The sequence below is a fragment of the Rattus rattus genome, chromosome 12 (assembly GCF_011064425.1).
Source record: "Rattus rattus isolate New Zealand chromosome 12, Rrattus_CSIRO_v1, whole genome shotgun sequence".
Classification (NCBI taxonomy): domain Eukaryota; kingdom Metazoa; phylum Chordata; class Mammalia; order Rodentia; family Muridae; genus Rattus; species Rattus rattus.
This window is the reverse complement of record NC_046165.1, coordinates 68,213,501-68,232,273: the sequence shown is the minus strand read 5'-3', so window position 1 is coordinate 68,232,273 and position 18,773 is coordinate 68,213,501. Positions and strand designations below refer to the sequence as shown.

The window sequence follows — 18,773 nt, the reverse complement described above, 5'->3', positions numbered from 1 at the left end:
TGGGCCTGTGCTAGGTCTTCTTCTATGATGCGGTTGTTTAGCTTGGGGTGTTTGTGGGACTCCTAACAGTGGGAGCTGGGATTCTCTGACTCTCTTGCTTGCTTCTCGGGCCCCTTTCCTCCCACTGGGTTGCCTCATCCAGCCTTGGTATGAGGGAACGCGCCAAGTCTTGTTACTTGCTATCTCATGTTCTGTTGATATTCCCGGAAGGCTGCTCCCCCCCCCCCCGCCTTGCCCCGCCCGCCCCACCCGTCGTCATCCCCACCCTTCCCCACCCCCCCACCCCCGTCCTTTTAGAGTGATCTGGGGAAGAAGGAAGGTTGGGGGCAGAGACTAGGAGGAGAGGAGGAAAGGAAAACTAGGGTTGGGATATAATGTAGGAGAGAAAAAACTGCCTGCAACTTTGATTTTCCCCAGTCTCGCACACTTCTGATCTGCTTTTTAAAATGGGAGTGTAAAATAGACGAGTTATTTTTATGCGGAAAAATGTTTTCCTTCTTATTCATTGCTCTGGCATTCCTTGCAGGACAATATAGATATTTTTAGTGGCTGACAGAGAACAGAGCACTTCGATCGTTATCTGCCATAAAGAAAAGCACTATACACTCAGTTACCTAATTGTTTTTATTCTTTTGAGAGGGGTCTCACTATCTAGCCCAGGCTAGCTGGAAACTCATGTATACTAGGCTAGCTTGGAACTTGAAGTGATCCTCCTGCCTCAGCCTTCTACAGACTAGAGTTACAGGTGTGTGCTACACTGGGTTTTTTAAATGAATAAGTAGGGGTTGGGGATTTAGCTCAGTGGTAGAGCCGCTTGGCTTAGCAAGGCAAGGCCCTGGGTTCAGTCCCCAGCTCCCAAAAAAAAAAAAAAAAAAAAAAAAAAAAATGAATAAGTATATAGTGAACAACACAGCCTCCTCCTTTTTCTCTTCCCCCATTCATCCCCCTCCTTCTCATCCTCTCTTCTTCAACAGGGATTTACTGTGTAGCAGAGGCTGGCCTTGAACTCATGAGCCTTCTGCTCACTTTCCCAAGTGTTGGGTTATAAGTGCACACCTACCCAACTTCTCACCATGAAGTTCTAACTCATATGTTTGGAGTTATTGCTACAGTGATAAACTTTGGAATGATCGCCCCAGAAAGTCTTTCAACAATGCAGACTGAGCATCCCTTGTCTGAAGTACTAGAAGTTGGTTTTTTGGTTTTTTGGGTTTTTTTTTTTTCAGATTTGGGATTATATGTGTGTACACAAAGAAATATCTTTAGGAACACACGAATCCAAATATGAAATTCATTTATGTTTCATCTACACTTGATAAACGTAGCCTGGTGGTGATTTTACACAATATGTTTAGAGTGTGTACCTCAGACACCTACCATCTCAAGGTTAGGGGTAGAACTTTCCATCTGCGCTGTCCCATCAATCAGTGATCAGCGTTTTCAGTTCGGGCCGTTTCAGATTTTGATTCACAGTTGTGGGTTAGAGGTGCCCAAGCCATGTTTCTTATTTATACAGTGAAGTGAGGCTGGCCTCGTGTTCATGACTTGTGTTTATTTCCTTCTTCATGCAGTACGAGCATTAAGTACGCACATGCAGGAGAGACAGATGGCTCCAGGCTCCTGGTCCTCTGTGACGTTGCCCTGGGAAAGTGTATGGACTTATTCAAGAAGGACTTTTCTTTAACTGAGGCACCACCAGGCTATGACAGTGTGCATGGAGTTTCGAAAACAGCCTCTGTCCCCACAGACTTTCAGGTATTTTTGGGGGGCAGACATGCAGACCCAGGGTTACGGGTCAGTGGTCAAGCCCTCAGCTAGCACTTTAAAAAGAATCAAACAGTAAACAAACAAGAAAAAAGCCAAAACAGGCAAAATGGGTGCAACTGTGCAAAGACCAGCCTTAGAGGCTGGCTTCCACGTTCATGAAATGTTTTCATTTAAGGCATGCCGCCATCTTTGCTAAATTGAGAGCAAATAGAAGAGTGTGCTTTTTGGGGAGATTTTGGATGTACTTCTCTTCACACATTATCTCCTGTCAATTCCTGTTTGCTCTAGGATGATGAATTTGTTGTATATAAAACCAATCAAGTTAAAATGAAATACATTGTTAAATTTTGCATTCCTGGAGATCAAATAAAGGAATTCCATCCTCATGAAAACACTGAATTAGAGGAGCACAGAGCTGAGCTCTCAAATGTTCCAGAGGTTGAAGGTAAGACAGCTTCTTTTCTTTTTTTCTCCTTTTGGTTTCTTGAGACAAGGTTTCTGTGTAGCCCCTGCTGTTCCTGAAACTGACTATGTAGACCGGGCTGGCCTTGAACGCAGAGATCTGCCTGACTCTGCCTCTCAAGTGCTGGGATTAAAGGTTTGCACCACTGACTAGCAAGATTGTCTTATGGGATAACATAACCCTGAAATATATTCTTTTTCAAAAGCATTTGCGTCCATGTTTGGCAACAGCATCTATAACCTCCTATTTCATTTTCCTTTTGTCCTGAACATATAAAAAACAAGATGCTTAAGAAAGATAAGCGATCTCCACATGCTTTGTCACCAGCATGCCTAAGGTTACTTTAGAGTGGCTTAATAATACAATTCATTTTGGGAGTCTTTTTTTGTTGTTGTTGTTGTTGCTATAGCAAAATACTAATAATGTTATAAAGAAAAATATAATATTTATGTGTGTGTGTGTGTGTAGGTCAGAAAACAATTTGTAAGAGTTTTCTCTTTTTACCTGTAGACCCTGGGGATTTGAACTCTGGCCTTTAAAACTTAGGAGGCCAACACAGGAAGATCGTGAGTTCTAGACTATCTCAAAACAAACCAAAACAGAAACTGTCTGATTGACAGTTTCAGAGGTTCAGAGGCCTGATACTGCCTTCAGTTTGCCTCTGATGTGGACCTCAACGTAGATAGCATCACAACAGAACCATGGGTGAGAAGGAGAGGTCACAGCATGAGACAGTCAGCCAGAGTACAAGCAAGGGTCCTGTCTTCTGAGAGGCTCTACCAAGCAGCTGACTGAAACAGATACAGAGACCCACAGCTAAACGTTGGATGGAGGTTGGGGACTCTTATGGATTGAGGGCCCTGCAGGGGGTAGGAACTCCACTGAAAGACAGAGTCAACTAACCTGGACCCTTGGGGTTCAGAGACTGAACCACAGACAAAGAAACCCAGGCTGGAGCTAGTGTCTTCCACCCCCACACATATGTAGCAGATATGCAGCGTGGTCTTCATGTGGGTCCCATGTCCCGAACAACTGGAGTGGGGCTGTCCCTAAAGCTGTTCCTGTCTGTAGAATAGTTCCCCTACGTGGGCTGCCTTGTCTGGCCTCGGGGAGAGATTGCGCCTAGCCCTACAGAGACTTGATCTCCTAGAGTGGGGGAATAACCAGAGGGTCCTCTACCCTCTCAGAGGAGAAAGTGAGAGAGGGCATGGAGAGAGTCACTGTGTGTCTGAGGACTGGGAGAGGGGGCAGTGGTTGGGATGTAAAGTGAATAAATTAATCAATGGGAAGTTTCCATCCACCCTTCAGCATCACCATCCTGGTGACTAAGCTTCCAACACATGAACCTTTGGGAGATGGACTTTGTCCCAGCCATGGCACCCATGGAACTAGGTCAGAGCTCAGTAGTACTGTGGAGCCAGGTAGACCAAGCGCAAGACAAAGCTATAGTCAGAAAGCTCGTGTGTGACTGTAACCACTGCTCAGCAGGCTTGGACATTGACCCCTCAGACATGAGAGTGTGTCCTTGTTTTTAAGTGTTGCTGTAAGCATTGAGTGAGAAAAGAGAAAGGGCCCCACAAACTGTAATGCACACTAACGTCAAATAGCCAAGCCTCCTGGCAGACCATGGCCCCAGCTCTTATAATACCACCTCATGAGACAATAATCACATACTACAGGGAAGCCATGATGATACAGCTTATAATCCCGGTGCTTGGGAGCCTAGGGAGGACACTTGCCATAAATTTGAGCCTGTGAGGGATACATAGCCAGACCCCCTGGCAATATACTTCCCCCCACAACTAATACTTTTATTGATGACCAATTTTGTTTTGGTTTGTTCCCATTGTGATGCTAGGGACTGATCCAGGTTCTTGCACCTGCTGAAAAAGTACCACCACTGAGTCCCCACCACAGTACTCTCATTCCTATTTATGTTTTCCTGTGCGGAGGATTGAGCGGAAAGGCTCACACATAACACAAGTGCTCTATTGCTACTCAGTTACATCCTAGCCCTTTTGTGCTCACTGTGTCATCCCACCAGGGTTTGGACTTTCATTTCTCTCCCCTCCGGCTCACAAACATCTTAGATAACAGGTCTATACTGTCTTAGTTAGCGTTACTCCTGCTGTGATGAGACACCATGACCAAAGTAACTTGGGGAGGAAAGCGTTTATGTCACTCGCAGTCCATCATCGGAAGCGGGGAGGGCAGGAGCTCTCAGAGTGCAGGAGCCTGGAGGCAGACGCTGATGTGGAGGGAGCTGCTTTCTGACCTGCTCCTCATGGCTTGTTCAGCCTGCTTTATTATAGAACCCAGGACCACCAGCCCAGGGGTGGTACAAACTACAACACTGGGTACTCCCCTGTCACTCACCAATTAAGAAAATGCCTCTGGAGGTTAGAGAACAGTTTCGGGAAGTCAGTTCCCTCCTCCCACTGTGTGGGTTCTGGGACTGAGCTCAGACCCTCAGCCTTGGCAGGGAACGTTCACCCGCTGAGCCATCTCACAGGTCGCTCATGAGTGCTGGATGCACAAGTGTTCCACAAAATCAACCTGCCCTTCTCAGAATTTCTATCCACTACTACTGAGGTGCTAAGGAGAAATCTTGAGCTTGTTCCTCGCCAAGCAGAGCTCCTGCTATGGCTTCCCCTGTGCTGTGTCACGGTGAGATCTCAGTAGCAGGTTCCTGTAGTGTGTTTTCATACCCACTGGCTTTGATCAAATCCCCTCCTCCCTTTCTCCATCCCTCTCACCCCCCCCCCAGAAGTCCTCCATTTCTCTCTATCCTCGTAGCACTCACATCTAACACCGTCTCTACCACTCTCCCTTGAAGTCCATGTTCCCTCTGGAGAACTCTTTTCTAGTTTCCCAGGTTCTGAATTCACTCATCCACATAAACACACTTAGAAAAATTAGAAAACAAGGGCTGATTAGTGGCTCAACTGTGAAGTGCTTGCTGGACAAGTTCTATCCCAGAACCCATGCGAAGATTGAAGAAGAGAACTGACCTTATACAGTTGTCCTGTCCTCTAACCTCCACACACGCACAAACATACACACACATACATGCACATACACTCACAAACATACACACACATACATGCACATACACTCACATACACACTCACAGACACACACACACACATCAATAATAAAACAATTTTTATAAAAGCTAGGATTGGCACATGAGAGAGAACATGGGGCATTTGTCTTTCCAGGCCTGTGTTACCTCACTTAATCGTTTCCAGTTCCACCCATTCTCCTTCAGAATTCCGTTGTGCGCGAGCACCAGATTTTCATTATTCCTTCATCTGCTGGTGGACATGTAGGATGACCCCATTTCCTTGCTATCGTGAATAAGCAGTAATAAGTGGGGATGATCTCTGTGGTAGACTATAGAGTCCTTTGGGTTTATGCCCAGAAGTGATTCAGGGCCTAAGGTGGTTCTAATTTTAGTTATTAAAAAAATTTCCACATTGATTTCCATAATGGCTGCCCCAGTTTATACTCCCAGCAATAGTAAACAGAGATTCTTCTTGTCAGCATTGTGTCATTTGGCTCCTTGGTGGTAGCCCCTGTGACAGGGATGAAATGGAGTCTCATAATGGTTTTAACTTGTGTTTCCCTGATGTCTAAGGATGTTGAGCTCTTTAAAATGTACTTGTTGGCCATTTGTATTTCTTCTATTGAGATCATCCAGGTCCTTAGCCCACTACTGTTTTGTTTTTTAGACAAGATCTTACTGTGGACCGATGCCTGGGCTGGAACTCACTGTGTAAACTAGGCTAGCCTCGAACCACAGAGATCCACTGGACTCTGCCTCCTGAGTGCTGGGATTAAAGACGTGTGCCAGCACGCTTCGTGTTTGCTTGGGTTGGGTTGGGTTTTGCTTCTTAGCCCACTTTTTTGATTGGATTCTTTATTATCTTGTTCAGTGTTTTACTTGTTTATATATTCTAAGTATTAGTAATCTGTCAAGTGTGTAACTGGCCTAAAAACGCTTTATCAAATAATCATTTCCTCAGTGGACAGCAGTTTTAAATTCCATTTGTTCATAATTGGCCTTTTCCTCAGAAAGAGTCCTAGAGTCCTCCTCAGAAAGTCCACACCTATGGCTGTATCTTGAAGTGTGAAGTCCGTCCTTTTCCCTCTAGAAGTGCCATTTTCCCATTTTATATTAAAGTCTTTGATCCATTTCAGGTTGTTTTTGGCAGGGTAAGAGGTAGGGATCAAACTTCATCTTCTACCTGTAGATACCTAGTTTTCCCAGCACCATTTGTTTTGTTGTTGTTGTTGTTGTTGTTGTTTTCTTTTCTTTTTTTCAGAGCTGGGGACCGAACCCAGGGCCTTGCGCTTGCTAGGCAAGCGCTCTACCACTAAGCTAAATCCCCAACCCCCCAGCACCATTTGTTAAAGGGGCTCTTTTCTCCCCAAAGGTTATGTTTGACGTCCTTGTCCAAATTGGTGGCCATAACTGTGTGGGTTTGTGTCTCGGTCTGGTCTTCCACTGGTCTATGTGTCTGTTTTGTGCCAACACCCGCTGTTTCTATAACCACCCCTTTGTCATATAACTTTAAGTCCTGCATGGCGACACCCCAGCACCACATGGTTGTAGCTATCAGAGATCTTTGTACTCCAAACAAATTTTAACACTGTTTCAGTTTTGTTTTTATTCTTGTTTTTTTGTTTGTTTTTGTTTTCTGTTTCTGTGGAGAATGGCATCGGTGCTTTGGTAGCGCTTGTATCTAGATGGCTTTTGATAAAGTCGCCATTTTCACAATGTTCATTCTTCCAAGCCATAAGCATAGAAATTCTATCTTCTAGCTTTTTCCTCTATTTCTTTCTTGGGTGTTTTAAACATATATTTATCTTTATTAATTTATGTATATACATGTGTACATGTGTATGTATGTCTATGTATCTGTGTGTGTGTATGTGAGTGTGTGTGTGTGTGTGTGTGTGTGTGTGTATCACATGTGTGCAGTGTGCTCAGAGGCCAGCAGAGGACGTAGGTCCCCTGGGGCTGCAGGTAAAAGCAGTTGTTCTGAGCCCCCCGTGAGTGCTGAGGATCTTCAGAGGAGCAGGAAGCATTCTCCATGTGCTTTATCAGTTCTTCTGGTGAAGAGGTGGGGATTTTGTGTCTAGAATCACAGCATCTGCAAATAAGGACGCTTTGACTGCTTTCCCACTTGGATCCCTTTGTTGCTTCTCTCTTCCTGTTGCTCTACGTGGGATCAGCGCTCTGTTCTTGACTTCTGTGGTGGTGCCTTGAGCGTCTGCCTATTCAATACAGTGTCAGCTATAGGTTTGCTGTTTACAGCCTTTATTATGTTGTGATTTGCTCTCTTCTGACTTTCCTCAGAGCTTTTATCATGGAAGGAGGTTTGGTTTTGTTAAATGCCCGTTTCTGCGTCTGTCCAGATGACCGTGTGATTTCTATCCTTGAGGCCGTCCATGCAATTTTGTTTGTTAATTTACCTATGTTGAATCCTTTTGTGACTCTATCCATTAGGGAGACGGGTTTACAATTTTCTTTGTTGTTGATGTATGGTTTTGGTATCAGGATAATACAGTCCGTAAGAATAACTTGGCAGTATTTTCCCTTTCCTGTTTCATGGATCGTTTGAGAGACTTTGAAGACTTTTTTTCTTTGAAGGTCTGGTAAATTCAGAGTAAATACAACTAGGTCTGAGCTTTTCTTACTTATGAGATTTTTTTTAAATTTCTTGAGCGCTCTTTACTTCTTTTTAGAGATCTGCTTAAATTATTTGTCTAATCTTGGTTAAATTTGGAAAATCGGGGGCTAGAGAGATGGTTCGGGTTAAGAGCACTGGCTATTATTCCGGAGGTCGCAGGTTCTATTCTGGGCACCCACATGGCAGCTCACAACCACCTGTACCTCTAGAGGACTCACGGCCTCCGCCCTCCAGGAACACATGTGGACAGGCACAGACACACATAGCAAAATACCCATGCACATAAGATAAAATCCTCTTAAAATTTTGGTATAGATTATATACATCTAGAAATTCACCCATATCTTTTAGTTTTTTTTCAAACTTAGTGGCATGCATTTTTAAGATATATCCTAGTGGCTCTGAATTCCATTAGTGGCTGTTATAATGGCTCTCTTTCATCACTAACTTTATTAATTTGAGTTTTTCTATTTTTTTTCTGGTTAGTTTGTCTATCTTAACAAATATAGGAAAAACGAAAGGATTCCTTGTTTCCTACCTTATCACAGTAGGAGAGAACGGAAAGTCAGAGGGCTGGATAGATGGCTGAGTGTTTCCGAGAGCTATCTATCCCTCCAGAGGATCTGGATTCAATTCCCAGCATCTACGTGTGAGCATCCCAGCTCCCAGCTATCTGTAACTGTGGTTTCAGGGGATACTACACCCTCTGCTGGCTTTTGTGGGTTTTAGGCACATACTTGGTGCATAGACATGAATACAGGCAGAAAATGCATATAAAATAATTTTTTAAATAATTTAAAAATGGAAACAACACAAAGAATCAATGAAACAAAGAGTTGGGGTTTTTTTTGTTTTTGTTCTTTTTTTTAAAGAAATAAAATTCAGGTCCTATTTTGATTTCAAACACAAATAAATAATAAAGAAATAAAACTGTTAAAGGTTATTGTGTGTGCACACATGTGTAGATCAGAAGACAGTGCCTTCTCTCCTTCCCACATGGAAAGCTTCATAGGCTTGAGAGCAAACGCCTTTATTCACTAAGCTATCTCAGCAGCCCGATAAAATAATAATCTTTGGTGAAATAGAAAAATAGGAATGATTTTGACAGTGCTTTCCTCCGTGGGTTTACTTTTCATAAGTGGGTATTAAAAATCACAGTGGCCCGAGGGTGGTTCCGTTGGTAGCGTTGAGTGGGGCCCAGTCAGTACAGTGCTCGCTTCGTGTGCATGAAGCCCTGGGTTCGGCCCTCCACTGCCACAACGAAAGCAAAAAGACAAGACAAAAGCCAAGTTATAAAGCAACATCTAGACGTGGTGGCACGCGCCCCTGAGCCCCGCACTTGCACTGCTGAGACGGAAGTTTTCCATTTGACAGTGGACAAGGCTGGCTGCACAGAGGGAGCTTATCTTAAACAAAGAGTCATCGAACACTGTGAGTGTGATATCATTTTCCCATCTTTGCTGAAAGATAATGTCTAAACAAAGTAAAGAGAAAGGATGGTGACGACAAAAAAAAAAAAACAAAAAAAACAAAACACACACACACAACAAAACAGAGCCATGGTTGTTTTAAAGCTGATGTTGTGTTTGCAACTTGCAGATTTCCAGTTACCAGATGTCAAGTCCCTCAAAGACGTCAAAGCCGGCCTTCAGGACGCGTCTGCAAATCCTGTCCCTCTTGAAAGTGTTCACATCAGGGGAAGAATAATAGACTTTGTAGCCCAGGTATATACTTTTTGTGGTTTTATGACAATTAAATGAATATAAGTCATAAATAAGAATTTGGTTGCAGTCATGTCAACTAAATGAAATACATATGTCACTTGTTTAAGGGAAAAAATTTTAAACTATGTACTTAATGCAAACACATATTATTTTTCCCAAGTATTCTATCTGTAGTTGGTTGAAGAAGACCAATAGTATGTCATTCTAAAATCTACTCATTGAATTAATTTCTCACTTACATTTTTTAGCTTATCATGAATTTATTGAGAGATGACCCATCGTAGGGCCAGGAATGTCTGTATTCCAGAAGTTCCCAGCCATGTTGACACCTGGGAGGCAGCAAAATCCTTAGCAGGAGAGGGTTTTGTTGACTCCTACTCTAAGTCAGGCCCCTCTAAATGCCTAAACATACAGTTGGTGCACTGGGTCCCGTGACATGAACAATCCACTGTGGTCATGGAAACCATGGACCCCGGAAGCCAGGCTTGTGAGTTTGGAGGACATGTTGGAAATGTAAGGGGTTTAAACTGTCACGGTGGTTCACACATGTAATCCCAGCACTTGGGAGGTAAAGGAAGGGAAGGCAGGAGAATCCAGAGTTCAAGGTCAACTTCCATACAAGTTCACATGTCCCTGTCTCAAAAAAGCAAAACAAAACAAAACAAACATGTTAGGATTCTGAAGTGAGTATGTATAATGCTTTTCATTAGTTGTTCTTGTAAATGCTCCATGTCATTTTATCAATTATATGAGGTTTTTTCCCCCTCCTCTTTCAGGTCATTGTTTTTCAGACATACACAAATCAAAGCCACGTGCCTATTGAGGCAAAATACATCTTCCCATTGGACGACAAGGCAGCTGTGTGTGGCTTCGAGGCCTTCATCAACGGGAAGCACATAGTGGGAGAGGTGAGAGGAGGAAGGGTGTGGAGTCCTCATCTACCCAAACCGCCATTATCCGAGTGCCTGTGCTGCAAGGCTAGGAAGTAGCAGCACTAAAACCCAAAAATATCCTTTGAAGAATGGCCTCACACAGTTGGTCTCTCTACAGTCTCCTCCATTTCTGTCCAAAGTCTTTGTTTAGGTAGTTTAAACATAGAAAATTACTTCCTTTTGTCTTTCTTCCACAGATTTTTTGCTGTGTTTTTATTTGTGTGCGTGTGCATGCACATGCATAAGCCAGGGCCTGTGTGTGAGAGTCTGAGGAGAACTTCAGGAGTCAGTTCTCCGCTTCCACACGTGGATCCCTGGGGTCCAATTGGCACCGTTAGGCTTGATGGCACATGCCTTTACCCACTGAGCCGTCTCACTGGCCACAGAGGAAGTTATTTCAGTGTCTGAAGTTTAAGAGACAGAGGAGAGAGCAGTGACTTGGGCCCGCCATACAAGCATTCAGGAGGCTACAGCAGGGTCTGAAGATCAGGGTTCACTGTGCGGCCCGGGATGACCTCACAGTCACTCTGCAGCCCTGGCTAACTTTGAACTTGCAACAGTCCTGCCCCAGCCCTCTGAATGTTGGGATTAAAGACATGCACTACCACATCCAGCTTCTTATATAAGTTTACAAAATGAATCCAGTCTCACTGAAGTGAATTTTCTCAGGAAAAAAACCCCAAAAACCAAAAAAGCCCTACCCAAAAAAGTAGTAGAAGCTAGATGTGAAACTGGAGGTATAGAGAGCACTGACTTAACATCCACAGGCCCCGACCCCACTAAAGACTAGCCTGCATTGCAGTTATAATCCATGACTTGCTAATTATAAAGTAGACTTTGGAGTTGAAGAATGGTTCAGTGATCCAAAACATTTGCTGCTCTTGCAGAGGACCCTGGTTCAGTTCCCAGCACCCACAAGGAAGCTCACGACTGTCTGTAACTCAGTCCGGGGGATCCAACTCTCTCTTCTGGCTGGACAGACATACACGCAGGCAAAATACTCATTCATATAAAGTAGAGGCAAATATTTCAAAGGAAATCACAGTTTAATAAATTGACTGTAAAGAATAACAAGAAGCTGATGTGATGGTGCCCAGCTTTAATCCCAGCACTCAGGAGGCAGGAGCAGGCGGATCTCCGTGGAGTTCGAGGCCAGCCTGGTCTACACAGTGAGCCCCAGGTCTACCAAGACTACACAGTGAGACCCTGTCTCAACAAGAGGAAGAAATAAGAAAGAGGAGGACGAGGATGAGGAAGAGGAGAGGGGAAGAGGGAGGAGGAGAAGCAGACTCACTATTTTAAAAATAGTACATGAAGTAAACACTTTTGTTGTGTCTAATATAAAGTTCCAAAGTTTTCATTTTCAACTGCTGACTGGAGTCTGGTCGTAGCGTGAGGAGGGGTCTCTCTAGTTGGCCCTTTCTAGTCCCGATTCCTATCTGGCAGGACACTTTGGTGATCTGTTTATGTAAGTTTTTGTTCACCTAGGCTTGGTTTCCTAGCTTTGTCTAGGCTTTTAATAAATACTGGGTCAAGTCTGAAATCACTCTCCCTATAATGAGCATTTTAAAAATCTTTCCCAACGTTGGGCATGGCACCTCACACCTGCCATCTCAGCAGAGGCAGGAGGATTGTTGCAAGCTCAAGGCCAGTCTGGGGTACATGGTGAATTCCAGGCCAGTGTAGGACACAGTGAGACCTTGCCTCAAAAATTCAAAACCAACAAAATCATCATGACTGGGGGCTGGAGAGGTGGCTCAGTGGTTAAGAGCACTGACTGCTCTTCCAGAGGTCCTGAGTTCAATTTCCAGCAACCACATGGTGGCTCACAACCAACTGTAATGGGATCTGATGCCCTCTTCTGGTGTGTCTGAAGAGAGTGACAGTGTACTTGTATATAATAAATAAATATATCTTTTTAAAAAAATCATGATAATTGTCTTTTTCAGATAAAGGAAAAAGAAGAGGCCCGGCAGGAATACCGAGAGGCTGTCAGCCAGGGCCATGGTGCTTACTTGATGGACCAGGACACTCCGGTATGGCTTGTTACTCATCCTGTAGCCAGTGCATCATGGGAAATGTAGTAGGCATTCATAAGAGAAGCCACCATCTTTTACAGTACTCTGGGCTTATGAGATTCCTCATAAATGCCACACAGGGCGGCATACACCTGCTGCAATTTCAAGGCCCACCTGCTGTTCTACACTGTGAGCTCTAGGCTGTCAGAGCGACCTAGCGAGACCTCACCTCAAACACACTCATGCAAACCCCCTCGGAGTACAGGAGGCCAAGCCAGCCATAGCCATGTGCATTGACTAAAGGGGGAAATAAAGTCAGTGTTGGACGAAGCAGGAAGAACTGGTGCCGCCGCCAGGCACTGGGCTGCCAGAACTAATAAGAGAACACACACACTGGGAATACAGTCTTCGGATGTAAGATGTAATCTATTAATATCTCTCCCAGAACTAATCGCTGATCAATATGTCCACCTTAACCAAGCCGTGACGCAGAAGGCATCCCTGTAAGGTCTTTTAGAAATCCAGTGTTTGGTTGAAGGAAGAGCACACTGAAGGTTAATGCAGATGTAAGGGATAACTTGCTCTGTGCTTACATTTGATTAGTTCGTGTGCGTGCACACACACACCTCAGAATGCACACAGACGCCAGAGCACGGCTTTCTATCTGAGTTGGTTCTCTTCTTCCAGCTGCGGGTCCAGGAAACAGAACTCAGGTCGCCAGCCTGGTGGCTTGTTCTTTACCCGCTGAGCCATCCCTTCAGCCCATTCCAGGGCTCCCGGCCACACACTCAAAGGATCAGCACTGTGGCTTCTGTAATAATTGCCCCTTCGTTGTTTTAGTTCCTTTCTACAGATAGAGATACGTAATATCAGAAGCAATAATTTAAGGCTGGCGAGATGGCTTAGCAGGTCAGAGTGCTTGCTGCGTAAGCCTGACACCCAAGTCGGCTCCCCAGAACCCATATAAAGGTAGCATGAGAAAATGGAGAACCCATATAAAGGTAGCATGAGAAAATGGAGTCCACAAAGTTGTCCTCTGGCCTCCACGTGCATACGCAGAAGGCAATAACTTACATACATATCCACACCATGGCACATGCATGCTCACATGCACACACAGTGCATGCCCACACTCAGACACCTCACACACATACATGATACACACATACACCTGCACAATCATGCTTCTTGCACACACGCACACCCTCAGTAGGTTTAAAAGCAAGCAGCATATTAATAACTTAACGCTTAAGCCTAAATTAATCATTGATCCAAATGTGCTACGTTTTCATCACAGAGGGAGAATGGCCAGTATAGTTGGAGAAGTTGAGGTGAACTCTGCACATAGCAGGAAATAGGTATCTCTAGATAGTTGTAGATCTGGACACATAGTGTCACAGAATTAACATGCCTCCCAGTGAGAAGTCACTCCAGCATTAGAGATAAGTAAGGGAGAGCTCTCACGATAGTGCACGACCTGTTCTGGCTAATGCACAAAAGGGAGCCAGCCCTGAACAGACGCCCATGTCAGCTCATGTAGGTTCAGAGACAGAAAGTCCAAGGTTTGGTTGTTTGGACAGATGGGGAGATTTACAACGTAAAATGCAGTCTTCATGCTGCTTCTCCCAGGCGGCCGCTAGCCCGGGTTGTCCGTTTGCCCAGCTGAACTATGCTCTTCCTGGTAATAAGAGAGAGGGCCGGAAGTGCTGCTTTAACTAAATTCCGCTTTGTGGGACTTCGTATTTCCTGGACAGTCTTGGGAGATGCTCAATGAATCCATTTGTTGGCCTCAATCTCTCCTGGATCAGTAGCTCAGGCAGAAGAGCGCTGCCATGGAGCCCTGGGTTCCCCTTAGCACCAGGCAAACCAGGCAGGAATCTTGGCACTCGTGAAGCAGAAGTCAAGTTCATCCTTGGCTCTAGAGTGAGTGTGAGGCAAGTCTAGGATATATGAGACTCTATCTGAAGGAGGGAAGGAGAGGAAGGAGAGGAAGAGGGGGAAGAGGGAAGGAATGGAAGACGTAATTTCTCCTTTTTCTGTCTTAGCTGCTCATTAGATCGCCAGCCTCTACAACAATTATCAACATTCCATGCAAAGAATGTTAAGTACATTTAAAAGTACAGTTTTTAAATTTAAATTTAAAGGGTTTTAATGAGTAGCTTAAGCATCACACAAGCTTAGAGAATGCTGCTTTCTGCAGCCACTGGGGAGCCAGTGCCAACAGCCATTAAGACCAGAGAAGCTGCAGGTCCTTCCAGGAAAGGGTTGCATGGAGACACCCATGTGTCATAGTGTCCGCACCTATGGTATGGAGTCCCTTGAGCAACTTTCTTAATGACCAGCCTCCCTCTGCCTCTCCTCAGATGTCACCCTGTCCCCATTAGTAGTGAATTGTTCCAGAGTTCCCCTTTACACTACTAAATGGTATCTCACCATTTTCTGGGGAAGAGCTTGGCTAATTGTCATTAATCCCTTTAGTAATACAAGGAATTAACCAGCAGCGCGTGGACGTGCTTTTGAGCCGCTGTTTGTATTTTAGGACATCTTCACTGTAAGCGTTGGAAACTTACCCCCTCGGGCTAAAGTTCTCATCAAAATCACCTACATCACAGAACTCAGCATCCAAAGTCCCATGGCCATCTTCTTCATCCCTGCCACTGTAGCGCCCTGGCAACAAAACAAGGCGTTGAATGAGAACCTTCAGGTGGGTACGCTTAATGTGAGCCTTGACAGAAGCCGTGTGCAGCGCGTGTACTTGGAAGGATGAGGTGGGCAGATCTCTGTGAATTCAAGGCCAGACTGGACTACATAGTGAGTTCCAGGACAGCCAGGGCACCACAGTAAGACTCTGTCCCAAAAAGCCAAAAATAAAATATAGGGGATGGTGCTGGAGAGACGGCTCAGTGGCTAAGAGGACTCGCTGCTCTTGCAGAGGACCAGCACTGTCTAACTCCGGCTCCAGAGGATTCAGCGCCCTCTTCTGGCCTGCTCAGGGACTGCACTCATGCACCTCGCACACACATGCACGCAAAACATCCATACACCCCAAATTAAAAAGTATAAAGTAACCTTCAAAGAAATCTTTGTGGTAATTGTCAGAGGTATCCCTGACATTGGTTGAATTTTAGAAGTTAATGTCATCCCGTGGCCCACTGCTGTGTATCTCGATGCTTGGGAATGAGACTGCCTGTCTGGATGCTGTCAGCTATGCCCGGCAGAGATCACCTTAGTACCCTAGCGCTCAGTGGAAATTCTATTATTCATGTACTCTTTTCTTCTAACAGGACACAGTGGAGACGATTCGTATAAAAGAAATCGGAGCAGAGCAAAGGTTGGTTCCCAAAATATAAATCCTGTGGGTTAACGCCTCCGACGGGCAGTGGCTTTATAGCTTAAATTTTCATTTGCGGTTGTTAGAAGTGCTGGGGGAGGGGTTTGGTTCGGTGCTAGAATGCTTACTTGTATGCATGGAGCTCTGGCTTTGATTCTCAGGGCTGCAAAAAAGGAAGATTATTTGAAACAACTGCAGGCGGAGACTTAAGACCTTGTACTAATACTGCCTCTTCATTGTCGGCAGCTTCTCCCTGACCATGTCCATTGAGATGCCCTACATGATTGAATTCATTTCCAGTGACACACATGAGCTGAGACAAAAGGTCAGTGAATCCTTTGCTTTCTGAAGGGATCTTAGCTTCCCATTCATTTTTTGTTGTATCGGAAATATACGCACGTGGTATGGTGTCCTAGGGCCCACCAGCTTCAACAAGCAGCAGCCAGTGCTTGTCCCTTGCTGCTCCACAGGTCAGAGTCACGTGGGATGTTTGAGCTGTCTCTCTGCTGTTACCCCAGGGTTTTAAATAATCATTTTCGCCATTTTCTCTTGATCCATCTGCTCCGTGTAGGAATGGATGTAGCTCAGGTGTGTGGTGCTTGCCCAGCATGTCTGAAGCCCTGGCTTTGATCCTCACTACTGGGGAAGGAGGAGGTTGCCTTTCGGCATCCGGTTTGATAGGAGTGTGTGAACGGTGTTTAATTTAGCCAATGAAAAGACTTATTTTTATCTCCATGTGAGCAGTATTTGCCTGCATACATGTATATGCACCACTTGTGTGCCTGATGCCCACGCTGGCCCAAAGACAGCATTGGATTCCCTGGAACTGGATTTACGTGTAGCTGTGAGCCTCCATGTGGGTGCTGGAAACCAAACCCAGGCCCTCTGTAAGAGCGGTAACTGGGGCTGGAGAAATGGCTCAGGGGTTAAGAGCACTGACTGCTCTTCCAGAGGTCCTGAGTTCAATTCCCAGCAACCACATGTGTCTCTCAACCATCTGAAATGAGACCTGGTGCCCTCTTTTGTTGTGTCTGAAGATAGCTACGGTGTACTTATATAATAAATAAACCTTTAAAAAAAAAAAAAAAGAGCGGTAACTGCTCTCAACAGCTGAACCATCTTTCCGACACTGGTGTTTTATTTTTTAACATCTTCATAGTGTTTACTTTAAAAAGTTAGGGTTTTATTTGCTGTGAAGAGACACCATGACCAAGGCAACTCTTATAAGGGGCGACATTTCATTGGGGCTGGCTTACAGGTTCAGAGGTTCAGTCCATTATCATCAAGGTGGGAGCATGGCTGTGCCCAGGCAGACATGGTGCAGGAGGAGCTGAGAGTTCTATATCTTGTTCCGAAGGCAAACAGGAGAAGACTGTCTTATAAGCAGATAGGAGAAGGGTCTCAAAGTCCACCCCCACAGTGACACACTTCCTTCAACAAAGCCACACCTAATAGTGCCACTCCCTGGGCCAAGCATATTCAGACCACCACAGCTAGGGATATAACCTTGAACTTGATATGTACCCAAGGCTAACCCTGAACTCCTAAGCCTCCTGCCTCAGCTTCCCAATGCTGGAATTAGATTGTGTGCCCCTTTGCTGGCAATAGTTATGCAGGCCTTTAATCCCAACACTCAGGAGGCAGAGGCAGGTGGATCTCTGAGTTCCCGGCCAGCCTGGTCTACAGAGTGAGTTCCAGGACAGCCAGGGCCATGTAGAGAAACCCTGTCTGAAAGAAAAAGAATTGTGTGCCCTGGCTTGAAAATGTATTTAATATTTTGTCTTGTTCTCTATGTCCTGCCTCCTGTCTGATTTTCTCTCCCCACATTGGCTTTTTCTGTTTGTTTATTGTCTCCACAGTTCATTTTATAAGTTTCCCCCCAAATGTCAGAAGTGTGGGTGAATCTTTGTATTCATCCTTCAGATTAAGATACAAGAATACGGTCAGCTGGAACCAGGGTTTGCAGAAGATGAATGAGAAGCATGAGTGGTTAGGTGTTAACTTACTTTTCTCTCCCCTAAATGAAGCAACCCTGTGCTCTAGGCTTCATCAGCCTGGAGCTTTCAAGTCTGGGCTCTCTCTGGTCAAATTCTCTTCAGTGACAAAGTGTATTTTCAGGTTTGCTTTTCCTCCCATTAAGATGAAGCGGAGTCTGAAATGGTGGGGTCTGCGGGATCCCAGTCCGGCTGTGAGTGGGGTGGGGTGGGAATTTTAGCGTTACAGCTCTCAGACGGTACTCAGGGAAACAGCTCTCTCAGACACTCTTCAGGAGAACAGCTTGTGCATACACTTTATTTGGTGTGGACAAAGGCTGTATATGAACCTTGGGGCACGGGGAAAAGGTTTTCAGGGTGAATGTAACTCATAGGCTGGAGTTTGAATTCCAGGGATCCCGGTACTCGCTGGGCAGGATCTCATTGTGAAAGAAAGAGGAAGCTGTAGGATTGCCAAGGACTATGTGACCTTCTTCAGGTGACAGGTGTAGGTGTCAGTCTCCCCAGATAAGGCCGGAGAAGGGGAAGACCCGCTAGAAAAAGGAGTCCTCCATTTTGTGGTGAGCTCAAAGGAGCTGCCCCACATGGTAGACTACATGTGGGGCATGGGTAAGTTAGCAGGGTTTCCCAACGATAAAGCTCCGGTTTTCTTCAGGGGGAGATGAGGAGTAACTGGCGCTCACTGCTTGGTTTTCCCGAGTCCGGAGGCTCCTGGGCCTGAGCACTTGGCACGTGACCCATTCACGTACTGTATTTTCCCAGTAATGTGTACCTGCAGGCTGTGAGCCTTCCTTCCTCCGCTCCTCAGAGCTGGCGAGCACGCGGCTGGCTGGAGTCTGTCTCAC

The 18,773-nt window shown here is 45.2% G+C and overlaps 1 protein-coding gene across 1 annotated transcript in view; it reads left to right on the top strand.

Moving 5' to 3' along the window:
• Nucleotides 1-18,773, top strand: part of Parp4 (poly(ADP-ribose) polymerase family member 4) — a 75,762-nt gene that overhangs the window by 31,889 nt on the left and 25,100 nt on the right. The window contains exons 13-20 of the mRNA XM_032917228.1: nucleotides 1,572-1,755; nucleotides 2,056-2,212; nucleotides 9,529-9,653; nucleotides 10,430-10,561; nucleotides 12,535-12,621; nucleotides 15,143-15,307; nucleotides 15,888-15,934; nucleotides 16,181-16,259. Coding sequence (XP_032773119.1) covers nucleotides 1,572-1,755; nucleotides 2,056-2,212; nucleotides 9,529-9,653; nucleotides 10,430-10,561; nucleotides 12,535-12,621; nucleotides 15,143-15,307; nucleotides 15,888-15,934; nucleotides 16,181-16,259 — 976 coding nt within the window. The remainder of the gene's footprint in view (nucleotides 1-1,571; nucleotides 1,756-2,055; nucleotides 2,213-9,528; nucleotides 9,654-10,429; nucleotides 10,562-12,534; nucleotides 12,622-15,142; nucleotides 15,308-15,887; nucleotides 15,935-16,180; nucleotides 16,260-18,773) is intronic.